The 24055-nt window shown below is 36.8% G+C and overlaps 2 protein-coding genes across 8 annotated transcripts in view; one reads left to right on the forward strand and one right to left on the reverse strand.

Annotated features, from left to right (window-relative positions):
* Nucleotides 1-24055, forward strand: part of fbp (fructose-1,6-bisphosphatase) — a 394327-nt gene that overhangs the window by 158668 nt on the left and 211604 nt on the right. The window lies entirely within an intron of this gene.
* The window catches only part of Tmem63 (transmembrane protein 63), a 129959-nt gene continuing 108776 nt past the window's right edge, over nt 2873-24055 (reverse strand). For 5 of the 6 annotated variants that reach the window (XM_071665843.1, XM_071665827.1, XM_071665852.1 and 2 more), the window contains one exon: nt 2873-18272. In XM_071665843.1, coding sequence (XP_071521944.1) covers nt 18042-18272 — 231 coding nt within the window. In that variant the 3' untranslated portion in view covers nt 2873-18041. The remainder of the gene's footprint in view (nt 18273-24055) is intronic. The other variant, XM_071665862.1, reaches the window with a different exon arrangement.

Below are 24055 nucleotides of genomic sequence, written 5' to 3' on the forward strand. Positions count from 1 at the left end.
CACGTGATGAATCATACATTAGATTTAAACCCTGATGATACAAAAAGAAAAAGAAAATCAAATCGTTCGTCAGGCAACGGCTTTATCGCGTAAATTTGAACAGGTTAGACCTGTCATTCAACCGTCGCTCGGGCCATTTTTGCTTAGCTTCTTGCTTACGTCACGATGACGTTATTGCTTGATCAGCCATTGCCACGCCCCTGTATGAATGTACTATTGATAGACAGTTACATTGCCTGCTTCGTCCCAGTGCCAGTCCCATTGGTACTGCGTCCCATTACTAACCTCGTACCAATGCCTTACTTTGTGCTACTGCCCGACTTTTAGGTGTCCAATTGTGATTATCTGTTTGTCCTGAACGGGGAGGGAATTTTATAGTCGTGAGGCCTCATCTTTTGGACATTTCCTACTATAATATAGCTTATATTTATATATCCTATCCTTAGTCACTGTGTTTCATTCATTTACCGTTATTAATGTATGGAAAATTATTTCTTAACATCTTTATTTACGAGTTTCTTAATTTCATGTTATTTTCTCGTAGAAGTGTCCACTGTCCACTTCGTCGGGTTATTTTAAGAACTTAAATGTGATCAAGTCTCCCCTAATTGATTTTTTCTCATACATTGTTTAGATTTAAGGCCTCCAGCCTTTCCTTTTTTAAATTCCATTACCATCTTTGTTGCCTTCCTATGTACCTTCTCTAGGAGCTTTTTGTGATTCTTTAGGTTTGACGACCAAAACTGATAAGGATATACTAGTTTTGGCCTAATGTAGGACATGAGCAGCTTTCTAAGTATCTCTTGGTTATCATACTTGAGGGCTACTCTGGCTCGGGTTGAATTTCAAAGATCATGTTTCAGATCAACTTATGCCTGCCTGCTTTGTTCAGTTGCTATGTCGTCCCACTTATTTCTCCCTATTATTGTCAGCCTTGTCCTATTACTTACCCGTAACTTTGCAAGTCCGTTCTGTTGCCAGCCTTGCCCTATTCCTAGCTCGTCCCTTTGCTGGATTGTTCTATTGCCAGCCTTGTCCCATTCCTTAGCCTGTCTCTTTGCTGGTTCATTCTATTACCAATCTTGTCCTGCTAGCTCGTCACATTGGTAGTTCGCTCTGATGGCAGCCTTGCCCCACTGCTTCTTGTTCCACTGCCTGCAAGGCCCTTCGTTATGACGTCCTGTTGCTGGCTTTGCACCATTACTAGGCCATCCCATTGTCCGCCTTGTCTCAATGCTGGTTGGTCCTACTGCCATGCTCGTCTTTCAGCTAGCTCGTCGCATTACCTGGCTTGTCCCATTCCTACCCCGTTCTGTTGCCAGCCTTGTATCACTGCTTGCTCGTTCCATTGCCTGCATTGTCCCATTGCTAAGTCGTCCTATTTACCGGCTTTGTCACATTGCCAGCCTTGTCCCATTGCTAGCTCTCTTAGTGCATTCTCCTGTCTATAGAAATGAAAATAACACGATACATAGAGTAGCATTCTCTTATCTTTTACCTTGGGTATGATTTATTGTTACACGAAGTTGCATTTGATAGTGATTGCTCAATGTTTTCTACTCTTTAAGAGGTTTATTGCTCTTCTGACTTCACTCTTTGTAATGTTTTCTTCTGCTTATCTATTTCTCACTGCTTACCCCCATTCCCACTGTATCAAGAAATATCTCTCACCATTGGTTCCAATCTGTTTAAAAAAAAAATACTTTCTTCATATCTTACGAACTTCATTGTAAATCTTTACAAATTTACACACTAGAATTCTCTGTCTTGTTTAATACAGAGTCACTCGTTACACAAACTCCTCTTTCCATAACTGCTTGTTATTTTCCTTTAATTGATTTTCCCCTTAATTGTCTCATCTTTTTGTAAGGGTCATTTGTGGAATGTAGAGGTGGGTTGATTGTAGTGATATGATTAATCATAGATCATCAGAATTAAAATGGCCACAGTTGCTATTTGTAGATACTATGTTATTTGCTTAATCAAAAGAAGAATTAGGTAGAATGATTTGGTATTGCAATGATATATATATACGAAAAGGGTGCTGCAAATGAATGAGAATAACATCAAATGATGAAGAACTAGAACTTATTGATGACCCTGAAGATTTGGGAGTAGAATTTAATAAGGATGCTACTAAACTTAGAAAGTTGACATTGACAGTGGAGTCATGCAAGGGAGAAAAATTACAGGTGCACTGAAAGCCCTGGTGGATGGCTAAAATATAGGTGAAAAGTGTTAAAGAATTGTGCACAGAGGAATATGGATGTGAACCTATAGAGTATGTAAGTCAGAATAAGTCAAGAATAAAAGCAGCAGAGATAGATAACTTGTGTAGTATAGTTGGCATTATGATGATATTATTAAGATGAGGTCACATGGTGTTAATGTCATTTGAAATACACACGCACACGTCTTTTAGGATAGTACAATTAAGTATAGCAGATAATTGGTTGGTCGGTCAAGTAGATATACAATAGTGCAAGGGAAGGTGCCAGAAGGAGAATTAGAATAATCTAAAAATTAATAGATGTAGAGAGAGAAAATTCTGGGTAAGGACTGAAGATGCAGAGGAGTGTTTGGGGATCAGATGCAAGATAAGCATTTTGTGTATAGATGAGGTATGAATGGCAACACTAATTTTACTTGATTGATCATTCAAGTTTAGAACAAAAAAGAAATGCTATTATTAGAAAGAAAATTCATGTTCCACTATAACACACTGGGCATGTGTTTGAGTGATGTTTGAAGGCTCCATGTGCAGTTTCTGATCCTTCTCATTAAAGTGGGAGGAGATAGATAGCTACATAAACAAAGACATATAGATAAATTGGGAGACTTATGGATAGACATATAACTAGGGTATAAAGACTTTTAGTGTTATACAAGCAAAATATTTATTTAGAGCTGTCACAATCCATTCACAAGAAAGAACAGATTATATAGTATGAAATCACTTATACAGAAGTTAAAAAGTTAAGGTAAATCTAAAAAGAGAAAATTTTGCTGTTATATTCCTACCTTATTTACATACAATAATAAACAGTATTCATATATATATATATCATAACTACATAATCCATAAGATTTCAACTGTATACCTGGTAAATAGAGAAAATGTAAAAGAATTCATGATAAATTACCAGCCGTACTCTGTTTATAAAAATATACCAAATAATAAAAACCCACTCCGATGATGCCTTCATTTCTGATGACTCTACAATGAGTAAGTACTCACATCATCTCTGATACTCTGATGATGAGCAAGCATTTACGTCATCTCTGATGACACTACTATTAGCTAGTACTCTTACTGTCTCAGACACTCTGATGTCTCTAATATAGGCAAGTACTCACTTCATCAGATACTGGAGTCTAATGACTCTATTATGAGCAAATACTCACTTCATCTGATACTGAAATCTGATGACTATTCTGAGTGGATGCTCTCTGCATCTGATACTGAAGTCTGATGACTCTACTATGAGCGAGTACTCACTTCATCTCTGATACACTCCTACAATATGTAAGATGACTTAGCTAAGATTTTTTTATGTTCTTCATCTCATTCACTGAAACATTTCTCCAATCAATCGTACCAAAAGCATATGTTTTTTAGGTACATTTCTTATAAACACCACTGCTCGTATTCCTTCTGTTCATTTTCTTGTTACCTTAAAACAGGTAAGTATTTCTTCTGTAGGTGTTTTACCTATATCTATGTTTACTCCACACTTTACCTACTATATTCAGATTTATGCACCCTTCTAAATACCCCTTTTTCTTAACTTTAAAAAATTTCACATCCATATCTGGTACTAAAGTCTTTTCTTTACCTACAGACACTTATAGAATTAGTGAAATTTCACTCCTTTCATACTCTGAGCTGCTCAAAAATGACAAAAAGATTAAATTCCCCAATCATAATCGCTCATATCACATAACTACATTAACTTAAGCTGAAATGTTAAAAACTTAATGGTTACTGATGGGATATCTTTAACAAATAGTAATCAATACACAGGTACAGTAAACCATAGTAGAATTTTCAGTAACATTTCTAGTGTATATATATATATATATATATATATATATATATATATATATATATATATATATACACAAATGCATTATTTAGCTTATGACTACAAATAAATATATGAAAACTATTTTGTGTTTATTAAACAATGTGCCCCTGGTACTACTATGCTTCTCACCATTCATTTTTTGTTTTTGCAATATCTATGTTATTATGTCAAGCTTTACATTGATTACACATGACTGAAGCATAAGAGCCATGTATTTATTACAACTACTGATTATTCACCCAGTGAGAGGCTACATGAGCAAACCTGTGCATTCCCAGAAACATATATAGCATACACTTCACACATGCTTGCCATTACCACACACTACTTAATCACCATTGTATGAAAACTTGGTTAGATATGTGGTGCTGTATATGCTTTGTTATACTTATCAACTGCTGAAGCCTTAATGTTAGTTGGCTAATATAGCCGAGTACGAAATTCTACAAAACATAGATTGGCAAATGTTAATTTCCTTATGCATAGCACACTGCATTTTTGTATGTAATGAGATACTAATTCTTAAACATTTTCACATATATTACCTGTACTGGAAAGAAGGTAGCACAGTATCAACATACTACAGTTTCAGATCACAATTATATTTTTTCTGAAAAAAATCTCTCAAGCAGTTACTGCTTAGGTTCCCTAAATAAATACAAATTAAACATCATCCATAATAGCCTTAATTTCTAGACACACCTGCTCTAGTGTTCTGTGAGTAGGATATCTTATAATTATAAGGATAGGGAGAGTCTTTTTTCGTAAGTACAGTAAAGACTGTCCAAATGAATTCGAACAGTATGATTCAGTATCTTTAACATTCATTCTGAAGTCCATGTTTATTAGGCACTACTTCTTATTCAACCCTCTAAGCTAAAGTACAAGAAAAATCCAACATATCATATTTGGCAAACAATAATCTTTAACTTGCTTTAAGCAGATACAAGACTTAAGACAGTACAAGAGTAACGACACAGTAAACATGTGAGAAGACATGCTGCTTTTTATACTAATCAATTACTGAAAACACTAACTTGCGACATAGTAAACATGTGAGAAGATATGCTGCTTTCCATACTGATTAATTACTGAAAACATTAACCTGACTTAAATATTCTAAGCTGAAATACTGCTCTGATGGCAAGATATTTCATTGAATGCTCAAGGAACTGTTCCCTTAACTTACCCAGGTGAAACTGGCTCAGCAATCAGTACCAACAAAACACTCAAAGGGAATCCTCAACTAATAAATCATTATACATCCATCAGTATTATATGTTGCCAAAGGTGATGCCCTCTTCAACCCTTTAGGATGCTTGCTTTACATTGGAATCCAAAGCCACATAATTCACAGAAGGGTTACTGGGAGGTATGTCCCAGTTCTTGAAACTTACCTATACTGTATCACAAAAAGAACTTATTATATTTCGTACAATTAAAGGAAACTTTCATAACAAAATTCCCTTTTTCTCTGTCATTTACATGAGTGACAGGAATGGATGCCCCATAAATAGATGAAAACATGGACATCTATGGGTGATGGCCCTCATTCAAAGATATTGGAGAAAGATAGAGTACAAACCAAGTCCTTTCAATATTTCACTACAAGGATAGGCTAGTTTGTAACATTCATTGCATATATCACTTCTTTAACAATATTGTTATTCTCACTTTTAATTGGGTGTCTAGGAGGAGAAAAAGATGGACAGGGAAAAAAGTGGAGTAACAGCATACAGTTCTAAAGAGTCAAGATGTGTGGTACTCAAGCGTATGAGTGGTATTCTGCTAAGCACATTGCACAATTCTTAATACTGAGTTAATCTAAAGCAATTTCAAGTTATTTGTCTAGTCTTCTTTAAAAGATCCATGTACACTCACTTCTTGCATTTTTTTTTTAATTTGCTGGACAAGATATTGAACAGTCTCTCCGTCTTTTTCATGAAGCTATCACGTATTTGTGGTTGATGACTTTTATATACTCGAGGAGTTCTGTTAGGGGTAAAAGTTTCTTCTGTGTTATAAGGATTATATTCCAAAGATTGACAAAGAGGATATATGTGTCAGAGGTGGAGGGAAGAAGAATAAGCAGAAGACCAAATCTGAGGTGGAAGGATGGTGTGAAAAAGATTTGGAGCAATCGGGGCCTGAACATACAGGAGGGTGAAAGGCGTGCAAGGAATAGAGTGAATTGGAAAGATGTGGTATACCAGGGTGGATGTGCCGTCAATGGATTGAACCAGGGGATGTGAAGCATCTGGTGTAAACCATGGAAAGGTCTGTGGGGCCTGGATGTGGAAAGGGAGCTGTGGTTTCGGTGCATTACACATGACAACTAGAGACTGTGAAAAAATGTGGCCTTTTTTTTTGTCTATTCCTTGCACTGCCTTGCTGGGTGTGTGTGTCTGTGTGTACTTAAGAATGACTTTGGTTTGTAAAACTAACTGGAAGTGCCATGGTATGTGATGACTACAACATGTTTATTCTGGTATTGGGATATGTATTAAAATTTATTTGGCAGTGGTTATTGGGTGTGCATGGTTTCTAAGTTTTTAAGTGGGAAGAAATAATGCTGTTGACCCAGCATGTAACTGTCTCTCTTACCAAGAGTTGGGTTTGACAAAATTGAAGAGCAACATATAACTGTTTCTGTAGTCACATGCTGACAGTGTGACCAATGAAGAACTTATACAGTTGGAGGCAAAGAAACTTCATGAGGAGAGGGAAGATACCAGTACTGGTACATTCCCTAACATAAATTCACAACCAAGAGCTTAACAGAAGTATTTGACCATTTAGACAATGCTGTGGCTCTCATTAATGACATGGATACCAACTGTGAACATGCTCTGGTGGTCTGTAAAACAATTACAGTGATTCATATGCCTATAAAGAAATTCTAGCAAGAAAATAATTCAGGGTGTAGCACAGGGAAACCAAGTTTTTCATCCTCCCTTCCAGAACTCATCAATCCACCCCAGTCCAATTCAATCACTATCTCAGGCCTTCATCATCATTCTAAGAATGGATCATTAAATATGTAACAGCAACAGGTGCTAACTGGATAGCCTACATTACAACATGAAAATGTGTGGTGTAAAGACAGTATGCTAAGTTGCTCTAAGCATAGTCTTTAAAGAAGAGTGTCAGAGACATTATTTAGAATTATCTGCCACAATAAGAACAAAAGCATTTGGCACTGGATTTTCTTTCCCTAAATTCAAGAAAATATCTATATTTATAAAGGAATACAATAATGATTTTTTTTATTAAAAAAGAATTAATACAATGAATCCTTATATTCATGATCAAAATTATTGCAAATATATCTTGTATAAAATATTGATTTCCTTTAGGAAACCAATCAAATTAAAAAGTCATAATCTCTCCATACACTTTCAAAAGTTAAGAGAGAAATTAAAAATTTTCTTCTAACATATTGATGCATGTGTGGGAAGGGGGAAATGTTTGGTCAAGAATGTTCCTCCTCTTATAACTTGGGTCTCAATGGCCCATATAACAGCATTATGCAAAAATGACAGATTTCCAGGAACATAATCCCATCATTATATTAAGGCCCCTGGTATATATATAAGTTTATCATTCATTTATAATTGTTCTTAAGGGAATTCCAGGAGGGAACAGGCATCAGAGATATAGATAGACAGATAGATAAAATTGCCCTAAGACACCTTTCTAAGATATGGTTTTAGATTATGCAGGACCACTTTTCATTGGCTCCCACAGTTCCACTTCAAGTACAGTGTACTGGGAACTGATGAACTCCTTTGGAGTGAGAGCTCCATGATGAGACTGGACTACCAATGGAACAACCTTGCCAGAGTTGACTATTCACTCCTTGCTCAGCCCACTGCAACCATCCACTGCCCTTACACTTAACTGCCATTTGTTTATATTCCTTGTAACTATCCTCTTTCTCAGCTTTGGATCACGGCATCTGGTAACCCTGGAGCTACATTTTGTAAAAAACTGTTTTACTGCCTTCTCACTTGATTTAGGAACTGATATCAGGTTACCCCTCTCTGTTCTCTCCTACAAGATGGACAGCTGAATAAACTTCAACCTTTCATTCTAGCTCAGCACCCTTAAATCCAGAACCATTTTGGGTGCTCTCCTTTGGACCTTCTCAGTCGTATCTCTGTGTTTCTTTATGTGTGGTGATCAGACTTGAGAAGCATAATCCAGTTTTGATCTATGTTGTAAACAACTTTCCAGACACTTCCTTATCCATATACTTAAATACAATTTTAATATTTGTCAGCAGACACTTTGCTTCTTTCACACTCTCTAGAGATGAAACTCAGGCAACAGACTAGATACAATGTTGACCACACAAAGATTCCTGTGGTACTATTCAAATTGGGCACCTTATTTTGCTTTGTCCCAACCTCAATGGCCTAAGCCTCCTTGACTTTACACCATGGTTGAAGTCACCATGGTTGTTAGCTGACAAAAGAAAGTACAATCTCATCAAAGAAATTACTTCAAAGGAGTCCATCCTGTCCTTGCTACTAACTTAGTGTGTCACAGCCTTGGAATTGTGGGTAGGGGTTTTTGGGTTCCCAGTGCCCCATTTGGGGGGGAAAAAATTATATTATACATAGGTATGTGGGCGGGTGGGTTTTTCTTTGTCTGTTTTTTGGCACTACCATGCTGACACAGGAAGCGGCGATCAAGTATAATAGATAAATAATATAAACAGCATCACCACCCCCTGCGTCAGCAAGGTAGCACCAGGAAAACAGACAAAAAGGGGCCACATTTGTTCACACTCAGTCTCTAGCTGTCACTGAAACCATAGCTCCCTATACACAACCAGGCCCTACAGACCTTTCCATGGTTTACCCAGCATGTTTCACATTCCCTGGTGTCATAACAGGTGATTAAAGGGGGCTTCAATTTTGAAAAGAGGGGACAGAAGAAGCATCTGTTCCTGGCACTTTCTTCCTTACATGGGAAACAGCGATCAGGTACAGACAAAAAATATATATATACATTGGAGGATGTGAATGTTTTAGATATCTGGGAGCAGACTTAGCAGTGAATGGAGCCATGGAAGAGGAAGTGAGCCACAGAGCAGGGAGGGGGAGAAGGTTCTGTGAGCAATGAAGAATGTGTGGAAGGGGAGAATGTTATCTGAGAGAGCAAAAATGGGTATGTCTGAAGGAATAGTATATGGTTGTGAGGCATGGGCTATAGACAGGGTTGTACAGAGGAGGGTGGATGTGTTGTAAATGAGATGTTTGAGGACAATATGTGGTGTGAAGTTGTTTGATCGAGTAATTAATGAAAGGGTAAGAGAGAAGTGTGGAAATAAAAAGTGTGGTTGAGATAGAAGAGGGTGTGTTGAAATGGTTTGGACATATGGAGAAAATGAGTGAGGAAAGGTTGACAAAGAGGATACATGTGTCAGAGGTGGAGGGAACAAGGAGAAGTGGGAGACCAAATTGGAGGTGGAAGGATGGAGTGAGAAGATTTTGAGCAATTGGGGCCTGAACATACAGGAGGGTGAGAGGCATGCAAGGAATAGAGTACCTTGGAACGATGTGGTATACCGGGGTCGACGTGCTGTCAATGGACTGAACTAGGGCATGTGAAATGTCTGGGGTAAACCATGGAAAAGTCTTTGGGCCCTGGATGTAGATAGGGAGCTGTGGTTTTGGTGCATTACACATGACAGCTGGAGAATGAGTGTGAATGAATGTGGCCTTTTTTGTCTGTTTTTCTGTTTTCCTGGTGCTACCTCGCTACTTATCACAAGGTACTAAAGTCAATTACCAATACTTCAGATACTGTATAAAAAAAAGATTTCACTAAAACATCCTCATTCATTTAAGCTTTTTACATTTCTACTCTGCTATTACACTTTCCAGTTACTATCTGATTCATAAATGAAAAAAAATGATATATATCTCCAAGAAATTATGTAGTAATGTCACACATCAATTAATATACAGACACATGGAATTCAAAAGATATTTCATCTAAATTACCTATCCCCTAATTTATAGTATGTCAATTAACTCATTTGCTTTTCCATAACATAGTTCATTTGTATGATTCTAACAAACTTATTGTATAAACAGTCTGTGTTTTACTAATAATCTAAAACAAATAATATGGTTTCATTACCCTCAAGCAGGTTTTTTTTCAAAAGACCTTTTCTTCCCAAGTGAAATTTTTTCTCTTATGAAATGAAAGAACATTACATAAGAAAACAAAAGAAAAACATGTGAAAAAGGCCTCAACCTACCCCTAGAGAAACAACTTTTGGTGGGAGAATACTGCTGGGATAGTGCACTGAATAGTCTATCATCTTAATTGCTAAGTGCAAATACCAATCTAAGTCATCTACACTTAGTAGTCTATTGTGATATTCTCTCCAAGCTGAAGAACTCGTGTGCAAATGTTGTATAAGAAGGCCTTATGCATTTTGTGCCGTTGCCATAAATCAGCCAATATTCATTGTTTGTACAAAAGCATGGATCATAAGTCTATGTAAAATTCTCTTCACCAGGTAATTGAGATTTATGAGAGGTCTCGTCATAGGCTTAAGGAGACACATTCAAATTACATAAAGTATGCTTAAATATACAAGGTATGCATAATACAAGCATATGAAGCTGAACTTTGCATTTAGAATCATACTTATGACATGAAATATATTTTCAAACCAAAATCTTCAGCGTGATAAGTTGATAAAAATATGAACCTGAATCACAAAACATGTCTGATTCTATTCCACTTTCAGTAAAGTAGCTTCATTACCACAGACCAATATCAAAACTTTTCCATTTGCAAGGTACTGTACCATCAGTTATACTCCCTGTAAGAATATTGTCATGGATGATGAAAAATAAGAAACAGAAACCTTAATCTTAAAACAAATGCTAGCATAATTCAACAATTGTAAAAGTAACAACTTACACAACGATCAGTTCCTTTTTTAAAATGACTGTTGTGGATAATGAAAAGTATGAACTGACAGCTAGAGAATGAATGTGAATGAAAGAGGCCTTTCTTTGTGTGCTCCTGGTGCTAACCTGCTAACTCAGGAAGCAGCAAACAAGTATGAAAGAAAGAAGCTTTAATCCTAACATAAAAGTGAGTATAATTTAACCACTTTAATTAAAAAATGTGCTCAACCACCACTTCTTACACTTTTTATAAAAAGTTGTCATGCATGATGAAGAATAAGGTTAAGCCTGACTTTTACATTATGTGCTAGCATAATTCAACACATGCAAGAAAAGTACAGTAATCAGGTACTCTACCGCATTCCTATTCCTTCTATAAAAAAAAAAAAACTGTCATGGATGATGAAACCAACAAATGCTAGCCTTTCTCTAAAAATGAATGCAAGCAATGTTCAACAAGGTAATAGAGGATAGTAACTAACAAAAACATAAAGAATACCGAAAGATATTTATAGTGCTCTAAAAATATAAGAGAATAGTAACATATCACAGCTTACTGTTTTTTTCATGAGCAAAAGTCATCCTATCAGAAAAAGTTTAATTGTTATGCTTAAACTTTATATACAAAAAGGGATTGATAAAGAAAAAAATATTGTCTCTTGTGATGTACATAATCTACAGCAACTTACACTCATCTTAAATGGGGGAGGTCTGTTGGACAACTCGTACTTAGAGAAGCCCCATAAACCAAGTTCTGAACTTGGGAAAATCTATTTCTTCCTACAGCAGAAACCAGGGAGTAAGGAAGATATGAGAGCCCTCTTTAAGAATAATATGAATAATACTGCAATAACAATCTATAAATCTACCCCTTCAAAGTGAGGATCACTTTATTTGAACCAACTGGTAACCATTATCTTTAAACGAAATAGGCTGATGTTAATTTTCCAAATCTGAATGCGTACAAACAAACATTGCTTATTCCCACAAAACTTCTAGCTGCATCACAGCAGGTAAAAGAGGAGCAGGAGGGAAGATAAAAACTTGTTTAATGAAATCCTCTGCAAGATGAAACCTTTTCACAAGTTCAAAATCTGTTTTCTTTCCAACATTAGTAAGCCAGAGAAAGGAAAATAAAAGGATGAAAACTTTAACCTGCTGGTGAAACGAGGAGGTAAGTAGCGGGTTAGGGAGATGTGCCCATGAGACCTCTTAAGTTCTATATATGTCTAGCAGATCTTGTAGATCTATACGCAGGTAATGATGGGCAAAGATACTGGCAGACCCCCAAAGTCCTTTATGACCCATACCCTCGAGTGAGAGGTTCCCCAAATAAGAGTGGAACCTATCCTTCTGAAATGGAGAGTATTGGCATTTTTGGAGATGAGACTTTACGATGATGTGCTTGATATAGGTGGACAGTATTTCTTCCTGACTGGGTAAGCTTAGAGGTGAGATAGAAAAGAGGTGATCTCCAAAATAGTCATGTATCATCTGGCTAGGGAATGTGATGTATATCCCCCTCTTTTAAGCTGGAAATGGCCCTGTTAGAAGATTTGGCCACTTCATTCTTGGGAAGAGATTTGGGGTTAGAGAAAATCCCCATCCAATCCAGATCTTGATGAAGATGGAGGTTCTCTTGAAGGATCGTGACATGAATCTCCTCTCTATGTCTCAAGCATACAGCAAAGAGAAACAAGGTCTTCTGCAGGAAGATACTAACTACAAAACTAAGTGAAAAGGTACTGGATTGCAGAAAATCTAGAACCTTCTACAGAGATAAAGTCAGCTGAAAAGCTTGGGATTCATGAATGAAAGAGAAATGCAACAGTTTGTCTATTGTATGCTCAAGTTCATTTCCATACCCAACAGGATGCAGTTCCAAGAGAGATGCATGGACACACAAGCACATGTCTGTTAAGCTGATTTATGAGTCTGTCTCTATAGAATCTCAGAAAGACTTAAGCCGATAACAGATGGGCTGAGTAAAGTTTTTAGCAAAGAGGTCCCCAAACTGATGTCAGCAAACAAAAAGGAGACATTCCAGAGATGTAATGCCCAGGATTGAGTGATTTGACCTGTCATGGCCAACATGACATAAACGTTTTGTGAAGTGGAATTTGGACCAGATTCAAGCAGTGGCAAAAGAGAGAGTCCTAAGCCTGAGTCTTCCAAAGCTGTTTCACACTAAAAGAACCTGAAAAAAGGTTGTAACTATTTTCTGGATTTACCCAAAACAGACCGACTTGTAAAAGTTAACTCATTCCTTAATCTTATGCAATGCATGATAAATATGAAAAATTGCAAAGTCCATTGGGTGGTAAGGTAAGTAAATATGAGGGGTTACGAAAAATATGAAGGTCCACAATAGGCTGGGGTAAAGGGACTGGAAGGTGGGTCAGTAGCTGTTCATAAATAACATGGCTTGGTGGTGGAGTAAAACAAGAATTGCAGAGGCTAGTGTGTGAGCTTGGAAGAGTTTGTGAAAAGGGGAAATTGAGAGTTAATGTGAGTAAAAGTTGGGTAACGAGATATGTTGTTTGTGTGTGACTTTGAAAGGAGGAAAGGAGTGCTTTAGATATGTGGTAGTGAAAAGGCAGCAGATAGAATCATGAAGCCTGATGTAAATCACAGAATGGGAAGAAGGCACACAGAAAAGTCATTGTCTACAGGGTTAAAGACTAGTGAAAAAGATTTTGAGCGATTGGGGCCTGAACATACAGGAAGGTGAGATGCGTGCAAGGAATAGAGGGAATTGTAATGATGTAGTATATCAGGTTTGACGTGCTGTCAATGGACTGAACCAGGGCATGTGAAACGTCTGGAGTAAACCATGGAGAGGTATGTAGGGCCTGGATGTGGATATGGAGCTGTGGTTTCGGTGCATTAGACACGAGAGCTAAAGACTTAGTGTGAGTGGATGTGGCCTTTTTTGTCTGTTTCCGAGCACTACCTTGCTCATGCAGGGGATGGCAATGCTGTTTCCTCTGTGTGTGTGTGTGTGTGTGTGTGTGTGTGTGTGTGTGTGTGTGTGTGTGTGTGCCGGGATAGGAGATAAAGCAAACTTTCCATGTATTCCCTATTTGTTGTAGAAGGCAACTAAAAGGGGAGGGAGTGGGAGGCTGGAAATCCTCCCCTCACCATTTTTAATTTTCCAAAATAAGGAACAGAGAAGGGGGCCAAGTGAGGACAGTCCCTCAAAGGTTCAGTCCTCTGTTCTTAATGCTACCTCGCTAAAGTGGGAAATGGCGAATATGCATGAAAAAAAATATATACATACTAATACCCTAGTTAGTGCTACCCCTTCCAGTGCTGTTTCATTATAGTGCTCTTGCTTGTGTCTTAGAGCCGTATTTTTACGAGAAAAGAATGAAAATCCATGAGAGATGTCAAAAGTCACAAGTCTGAACACTCACAACATGCCAACAGCAACTCTTTTAGTTTATACTCTCTTGAACAATCAGAGTATTATACACACATACAATCACATCCAATCAGTGCCAAGTGCTCCCTTCCATTACTACAGTATAAAATCTGCTGATTCACCAATTTCATAAAATCATAGCAACGTTAATGAATGTACAGTAAATTAATTCTTTTCCATGTTCTGAATAACTTTCTTTGTTTATTTTTCATTCTCTTCTATGGGATTTCAATATTTGTACAGCTACATTTGTCATTTTCTCATATAATTCTCTTATTCTTTTTTCTTTAGTTATCCTTTTTTTTCCATGTCCCTCTATTCATCTACATTTTCTCTCCTTAATAATTTCCATTTTGTACCTCTTTTTCAATGATTATTCAACCTAATATCTCACCATACCTTTTTCTAAGAGAGAGAGGAGGGGGGCTTTTGGTTTGAAAGGGATGAACCTTTGAGAAGATGAAAGAACAGGAAAAGTGTGCAAAAAGAATGTAATTATTCTAGTTGCAATGCTTTTTTAACAAGGGGAAAAACATATTGAGGCCTGGATAGAGCATGCAAATGGAGTTTTGCTGATTATGAGTAATGGCTGCAACAACAACATTCTGTGCTTCGCTTCTTAATGCCTCCAGTGTTGTCTGAAGTCATTTTGTATGCTTCATCATAAGAAAAATGAAAGCATTGTAATGAGTATTTTTAACCTCAGTGTTTTCAACAATGCATATAATCAGTAACCTCAACCAAACTTCATATTTTGGAAGCTATTTAAAACACTGCATATAATCACTACCTTCAATTAAACTTCATATTTTGGAAGCTGTATTTACTTCACTAATATTACAAGTACTGTTTAGTATACTGAAAGATACTGCAGATATATTATCATGCTTTTATACACATACGTTAATTTTGCAGTTTTGATGCTCTTATCATTTCTTTAGTTAAGTTAAATTCTATACAGCATCATGAACAGCGACTGATAAAGTGACGGCATCACATGGTAAGTATGTTGATGAAGGCACTGATCAATGAACTGAAAAATTCTGTTATCCCAAACAGTACAGACGTGGGCAGATAATGAAAAGTCTTATAGGAGTATTTCTCTACTGCATATGATAAATTATAAACAAATCTTTAACTCTCTCGCAGGCAGGTATCCTACAAGAAATACTCAAGTCATGCTGCTTTGAACATTGAGTTCAAAAGGGCTTCCCTGCTAAAGGATCAAATTCTTAAGGTTCATAACCAGTCAAAAAAAAAATCATAATTCAAAATTAACATTATGTGCACAAAATTTCTGGGTGCTGTATATACAACTCTCAATGAAATTTACAGAAATATCCAAATCAAGGCATGTATCTCCAAAGCATACTTGAACTAAAACTTCAAATATAAAGAAGCTTGTTCAGAACCATTCCTATTTTCATTTAATATGACTTGTTCAAAAACGATGTTATGTAGTTCTGATATTGTTATTGAATGGAAAAGAATTCAGGTAACAGTATCCCATGTCTGCCTTAGATAATGATCCTTAATATCTAAAGCATCTACCTTAAATGACATCTTTTTCATTACCTCTCCCACTCAGACTATACAGATGCTCAAGAGGAATGATGGCTATGTTAAGTCAATGAGAATAACAATATTTGAGAAGAGAATAATTGAGGAAGTTTGTGTACACTAAACAAAAAATCTATCCTTACATTTTTGTATTTGACAATATGACGTGATGGATGAAAGTTTTTGACAAATGCTCCAGGTCTTCCCTCGCAATGGTAGCCCTGCTTTCTTTACACATATTTTTCAATGTGCATAAATCTAAGTATATAATGCAGAGAACACTATTTGTTATAATGCACCTCAATCATTTTCATTTTACAAGAAATTACAAGACAGAGCAGCTATCACACTTATGACGAAATGCGTTTCGCATTCACTCTTACCAACCCTATCGAGACAACAGGAGTTGAAGTGCTCATTTTGAAATTTATTGGATCCACCCACAGCATGACTTATCCATGAATAACAAGCTAATTTTTGTAGACCTAACTACAGCATTCACATTCACATGTTCCATTCGTGTAAACTTTCTCTTACTTTTGACAGTGACTTTGCGTACTTTCCATATTTTCCACTCAAATAACAATCACATATAATTATGAAATAACATAGTAAGTTTGGCACAAAACTTTTTGCTATAAACTTAAAGGTTTCAAAAAGATGCAGGTAGATGTCTACTCATTTGCCTTTAAAGTGATAAATATGAAATTCATAAGACAGTAAACTGCTTGAAATGTCCTGTCCCTAGTAAATAAACAATCATTTGATAATCTTTTATAAATTTCCTCATACAGCTGATTTTATGACACCTAATTCACTAAAATGATATTACTAAAAGTCTAATCATCAATGATGATGCAGTTGGGTGCTAATCAAATAGCATCTTTGTCCATTCTTAGCAGCTGCTGTGATGACATCTACTGAAATAATAATCTTTTATAATAAGAAAGGATTATCAATGTGCCATAGGTTATCTGCTAGAAAGTGTTGAGGATGTGTTTCTTCACAACTAACAGCCTAACAAGTAAAATTTCTACAGAAGCACAACATTCACACCAAGGCAGCAAATAGTACTGGAAAGAAATATTAGACATAAAAAATTCTTCATATATATCAAACAAATATAAAATAGATTTATGATAGATTTGTAGACATAAGGGTTGTGTAAAGGTGTCACAAAACAAGAAAAGTATATTCCAAAATAACAAGAAATGTTCAGAAATCCATGATTCTGATCCCTCACAAGAAAACCCTTTGTAGAAAATCTGTTCTAATTCATACAGACCTACTTTCCCACCCAAAACCATAAACATTTAACCTCATTATCTTGAGTATAGGAACATGATTCATGTGGTCACTGTATGTATATCCACATAAGCAAGCATTTAGGTAACTAATTTCACATTTCAATGTCCACCATCCAGTGGAAAACTTGCTAGAGTGACTGAGTATCTATTTAGTCTCTCTGGACTCAAATACAACTCTTGCCAGTTCTTTAAGTTCAACCTATTTTCTAAGCCGAGAATAGATATGACAGATATTTTGTGTTACTCATTTACACACAGAACAATATGAGTGACTAATAAAGAAAAGTAAGATATTGGTAGCTCCAAAAATAAGCTGAAAATGCATCAATAAGAAAAAATAAGCTATCACACTTTCCTTACAGTGTAGGAATTGCTATACACATTTTAGCCTTACTTATCATAAGAGATGCAGGTATATTACAAATTTGCAAATCAATACCCTGAACAAAATCAAGTGTGATCCTATGATCCAAATCATAAAATGATCACCATTACCAGTCATTTGTGCTTGGGCTGTCCCTGTCTATGGCAACTTCACCATCAGAAATTGTCAAAATTTAAAATTCTTTTAGCTTACACCTATCATCATAAAAAAGTAATTTCTGACGACTTCTGCAAGTACTTGAAAAACAAGCATGTGCAAGCTATTTCTCTTTCAATATTTCTTTTTTTTTTTTGCAATTAGATCACTAAATTATCTTATCAAGGGAGATCATGGCTTTACTTAAACATTAGTGGCAGATGCATTGCTATCAAGGCCAGAGTATGTGTGTCTTTGGTTATTTTGAGTGCTGGGTGGAGTAGTACCATTGGCCACAGTGCCATTAATTGTAACCACGGTAGGGGAACCTTGTCTCGGAGATGCTCGGGTATATACTGTTTCTTCTTCTTCTTCCTCTTCAGTCTGCGGTTGAGGTGCTGCAGGAACACTGATTTCAGCATTGACAGTTGTTACCTGAAATATTCAATGAGAATATTGAACATTTTCAACTGAATAGTCAAAAGTCAATCCCACCAAAAATCATTATCTTCATCCTCCACAAATAAGATTATTCCTCCATCAAATAAAAGATACTGTGGTTGTGTTTAAAGATGATTTAAGTTCTCTGTTTTTATCTTATACAAGTATAAATTTATCAAAGATATGATTTACTAGATTCATATTTTACATCTGGTTAGAATTTAAAAATAAGATTATCAGCTTAATATCTAGCCAAGCCCTAATATAATATGGGTTAGTAGGAAACATATGAAAGTTGGAAAACAGATTATACATGAAAAGCAGAGTAAGAAGAATATGGTTAATAGATGCCATGCACTTCCCAGAGAGGAAAAGATTGAACCACAATACTGTGGGTAGCATACTAATACAGCAGGTTTATAACTATGGGTTTTGTAACATCTTCTGAAACACCTGCAAACTTGCAAAGTTTTTACTCCTACATTTTCTACTCTCCAAACAGCCTGTTAATGGTTTAAATGCTGAAAAACATTTGCCATCTTCACTTAAAAAATTGAGTGGACATGATTCTTATGCTATTTACACTAGCTCATGATTCTGGTTCTAGTAATCTAATACCTATTGGATATATGCAATACATTTACCCCATGAAAATGAGAATGAATTTAATGAGGAGAAACAGATATATATACATTATCACACATACTGGATGTAGAGCATTTAAAATCAGCAACATTTTCCAATAAATTTACCTTGAATAAATCTCCATAACAGTACTGTACTTAAAAAAATAATCCATACAATTTCACAAAGGCATCAAAATCAATTTCCTTGAGTGATTCGTCTACTATGGAGATGATTTCTTAGGGATCACAAGCAGTGTCCTACTCCTCCTTAATTTCCACATATATGTCATCTCTCTTATCTCATTCAAGTTATTTCCCAAAGCATCTGATCTAAACATCTAGAAAAGAAATGTCGGTTCCCTAATCTACAATTCTAATTTACATTTTACTCACACTCTCTTTGTCTCTTATACTTTTCATGTGCATAATCTGTGCAATGTTTATAGTCTCAGCTAAGGACAGAATTCTAGGAATTTGAGAGATGAAATGCTTGGTGAAGTTTAAAACAACATTACATTCCCAAAAGATGGCTTATCCATTACATATACTGCTAAACCCTCTTCAATTACCATAATACCTATGAGGCCTGCTGATGCTTGTTCACAAGAGACCTAAGAAACATACAGTGACCCACTATGGCCATACAAGCAGACACCTTGTAAGATTTGTTAATTGTTGGATAACGTAAGTAATGAGGAGGAACACTTATCTTCACATGTATTAGCTAATGATGAACAAAAACAGCATGTGGAATGCAGAGAAGTGTATCAAGCAGAGATTTTAGTGGATGTAAGGAAGAGGGGTGTGGTCAAGGGAACTAGGAAAAGACAACAAAGGCCACATTCGTTCACACTCAGTCTCTAGCTGTCATGTGTAATGCACCCAAACCACAGCTCCCTTTCCACATCCAGGCCCCACAAAACTTTCAATGGCTTACCCCAACACTTCACATGCTCTGTTCAATCCAACGACAGCATGTCGATCCCTGTATACCACATCGTTCCAATTCACTCTATTCCTTGCACGCCTTTCACCCTCCTGTATGTTCAGGCCCTAATCGCTCAAAATCTTTTTCACTCCATCCTTCCACCTCCAATTTGGTCTCTCACTTCTCCTTGTGCCCTCCATCTCTGACACATATATCCTATTTGTCAATCTTTCCTCACTCATTCTCTCCATGTGACCAAACCATTTCAATACACCCTCTTCTGCTGTCTCAACCACACTTTTTTTATTACCACACATCTCTCTTACCCTTTCATTACTTACTTGATCAAACCACCTCACACCACATATTGTCCTAAAACATTTCGTTTCCAACACATCCACCCTCCTCCGCACAACCCTATCTACAGCCCATGCCTCGCAACCATATAACATTGTTGGAACCACTATTCCTTCAAACATACCCATTTTTGCTCTTCAAGATAATGTTCTCGCCTTCCATACATTCTTCATCGCTTCCAGAACCTTCGCCCCATATCCCACCCTGTGACTCGCTTCCATGGTTCCATCTGCTACTAAGTCCATCCCCAGATATCTAAAACACTTCACTTCCTCCAGTTTTTCTCCATTCAAACTTACCTCCCACACACACACACACAAAGAGAGAGAGAGAGAGAGAGAGAGAGAGAGAGAGAGAGAGAGAGAGAGAGAGAGAGAGAGAGAGAGAGAGAGAGAGAGAGAGAGAGAGAGAGAGAGAGAGAGAGAGAGAGAGAGAGAGAGAGAGAGAGAGAGAGAGAGAGAGAGAGAGAGAGAGAGAGAGAGAGAGAGAGAGAGAGAGAGAGAGAGAGAGAGAGAGAGAGAGAGAGAGAGAGAGAGAGAGAGAGAGAGAGAGAGAGAGAGAGAGAGAGAGAGAGAGAGAGAGAGAGAGAGAGAGAGAGAGAGAGAGAGAGAGAGAGAGAGAGAGAGAGAGAGAGAGAGAGAGAGAGAGAGAGAGAGAGAGAGAGAGAGAGAGAGAGAGAGAGAGAGAGAGAGAGAGAGAGAGAGAGAGAGAGAGAGAGAGAGAGAGAGAGAGAGAGAGAGAGAGAGAGAGAGAGAGAGAGAGAGAGAGAGAGAGACTTGGGAAAGAGGGTGCAAAGATGGGGTGTGATACTGAGGTATGGTGACCAGTAACAAGCTTGTTTGCAGATGATACAGCGTTGTTTGCTGGGAGTTTGGGCACATGGAAAGATTGCAAGGTGGGGAGCTTATAAGGATAGTGCATGATAGTACAATTAAAGAGGTTGGTGTGAGAAGAACACCTTCTGTGACAGGGGAAAGTAGGAGTGGAAGAGTGGAATAAATATAGGAAGAATGCTTGGAATAGTGTATCAGAGGGAGGCATGTAAGGATAGGGTTAAGTGCAGACTCTTTTGCTGTGGCCATCCACTTGGCAGGAGTTCCTGGAGGGTATGGGCATTAGAGATAGTTAGACAGGTAGAGAGAAAGACTAAGAAATTGTTTAGACAATGATGAAAAGTCCAAAACAAGAGGTGTATGTCAGAACACATTGTAGCTTAGAGAACTTAGCACTTTTGAGTTAGTGGCAGGATGTTACACACAATTACAAATATTAGTCAGGTTATCATGAAACTGAATACAGCTGTTGTAAAGAAGTAAGTTTACTATGAGACTGCTGACCAGTTCTGAATAGCAATAATCAAGGAAGTTTTGTTTGATGAAGCAAATTAATATGCTTTTGCAGGCAGAGAATATTTCACTGTTATAAACTTATGTCAGTCTTGGGAAAGTGATGAAACTGAGGTCTGTTTCACTGGTCATTTGTGTAAGGTACTTAAAACAGTTAAAAATAAATATACTTTTATTTCTCCTTTTGAGGGAATTAAGTCTAATGACTGTAAGAATATAGTGATCATCATCATTATCTATTTATAGTCAATTAATAACTGAAAGGGGTGCAACTGCGCAATTTGCCCCATGGTCATGTGAAACAGATTACATAACAAATCCACATCATTTTCATGAAAGTAATCCTAGGATGGATGATGGAGGACTTTGATAAGATTGTAGTAAAGAGCTTGGGACCTGAATTCCAGTGCTGGAGTTCAACAGTTATATTGCCTTTTTTGCCAAGGCCAACAACCCCTTGAAGGAGTTCCCAAAGAAAACAGGCATCAGAGATAGAGATAGCTAAATAGATAGATAGACTGATATACACAGACAAACAAACTTTGATAGTAGAGAGAGTTAAGAGTATATTTAAGCATATTTTGACAGTGTAGTAATATCTATAACAGTGCATAGTGTGTGCATGTTGTAATATTTTGCATATAATCATGTTATTCACCATCACTGATACACCCAGGTAAGAGATAAGAGTAGAATGTGATATCAAACTCAGGATAAACAAACAATCAGGAACTCCATGGCCTTCACTCTTTTTTCAAGGTGCAGAAGGAACCTGAGATGTGCTGGCCACATCCCTTCCTCACACTTATTTTTAGTTGCACAATATTTCTAAATATATTTGTGTTATACAGGAGTAGAGTTTGAAACAAAGTCCAAGACAAAGAAGCAAACATGACCTTCCCTCTTATCTCAGGCTGTCAGATGTGGTTGCTGCATCCTTTCCTCCCACTTATCCCTGACCCCATTAGGTTAACGAAAAAGTAATTATATTACTTTTTGCAAATATAGCATGTCAATCTATTGATGCAAGAAGGATTTTTTTTTTTCATACATGGTGAGGGGATTTCTAAACTAATTCTACCATTAAGAAGAGTGGTTGAAGCAGAATGATTTGACTACAGGCTCCAGAGTTCACAGGCAGACTTTGTGATTTCAGTATGAGAGCAGTTTAGAGGGAACCTATTTTGCCAAGATTTTGGGCCACACTCTTACCAAAACAACACTCTAGGGGACAGAGAAGTTTAACAGCAATACAGCATTTATGGAAATCAAACAGTATATTAGCACTCTCTATGGAAGTCATTAAAGGTACATGAGAATTATATGCTTTTCCTTAACCCTCCATACATATCTTTTTCATTGGGAGAGAAACTAAGAAGTCCATATCTTGTGTCAAGATGTCACAGGTCATGAAGATTGTGTTTTTGTGTGTGTAAAGACTTGCCAAGACTAAGCTTGATGACAGACAGTTCTTAGGTGTGCCATTACTAACACTAGTTGGATATGTGAGTTCAGGGTGCCATCACTAGCACATGGTGGCTCAAGTGTAACTTGGATGTGTGTGTTGTATAAAATTTGATGAACTGCTTCATTTCAAATAAATTCAATTCATGTTGAGGTTTTTAGAAATGATGGATATCAGTCAGTTATGGACTTCTGTATCTAAAGCATCTACACGTAGCAAAACAAGTCTTGACTATACTCTTCTTAATTCTAGAAAACTTCTCCTGACTTTATTAAATACTGGACTTTTGAGGAGAGCAAGACAACTTGGGTGTGAATACCTTTTTCAGGATGGCAAGACAACTCATGAGATTTGTGATTTCAACTACTATGGTAATTTCAACCTATTTCAACTAATTTGGTGAAAGACTGAAGTTATAATCAGATGAATTCAGTAATAACTTAGGGAAGTTCTGTCCCATGATGAACAATCTTTTAGGTTGGATGTATCAAGGAACAGCTTTTGACTATACTCTTAAATAAATTTCAAATCCCTGTGAGGAAAAGCATTGGAGAGGTGAAACCTTTCATAGGAAGTTGAAACAATAAAAAGTTCTGCATTTCTCATGTTTCTTGTAGTTCCTTTTCTACACTGAGGGAATCTATATCTTAAGTTTAAGAGGTACTACATATTGCTTCAAAAACTCAAAACAAGGATGCAGAAGAATTATTCAAGACAAGAATACCTCACTGAACTGTCTTATGCCAGGGTTTGCTAGGATTTCTTTTTATGGGTTTCCTGAGAATTCTGGTGAATTCTGTAAGGTCTCTAAGTTTCTGTTACTGGTACTGCTGTTAGAGACTTACTCTGAGATCATGTAATTTCATTAACCAATCAGGATAAAGAACTGTAAAGTAGCTTATTTTGATTCAGCTTCAATAATCCTTAAGTTTAGCAAGTTTTTTGTAAGCTATGCAAATGCTTTAAAGGGACAGACATCGACAAACAGCTTCTCAAAAATTAAGAGTTTAAGCCCTGAATCAGTTGTTACAGGCTGATACAGTGATGTAGTACTA

This window comes from Panulirus ornatus, chromosome 1, assembly GCF_036320965.1.
Source record: "Panulirus ornatus isolate Po-2019 chromosome 1, ASM3632096v1, whole genome shotgun sequence".
Classification (NCBI taxonomy): domain Eukaryota; kingdom Metazoa; phylum Arthropoda; class Malacostraca; order Decapoda; family Palinuridae; genus Panulirus; species Panulirus ornatus.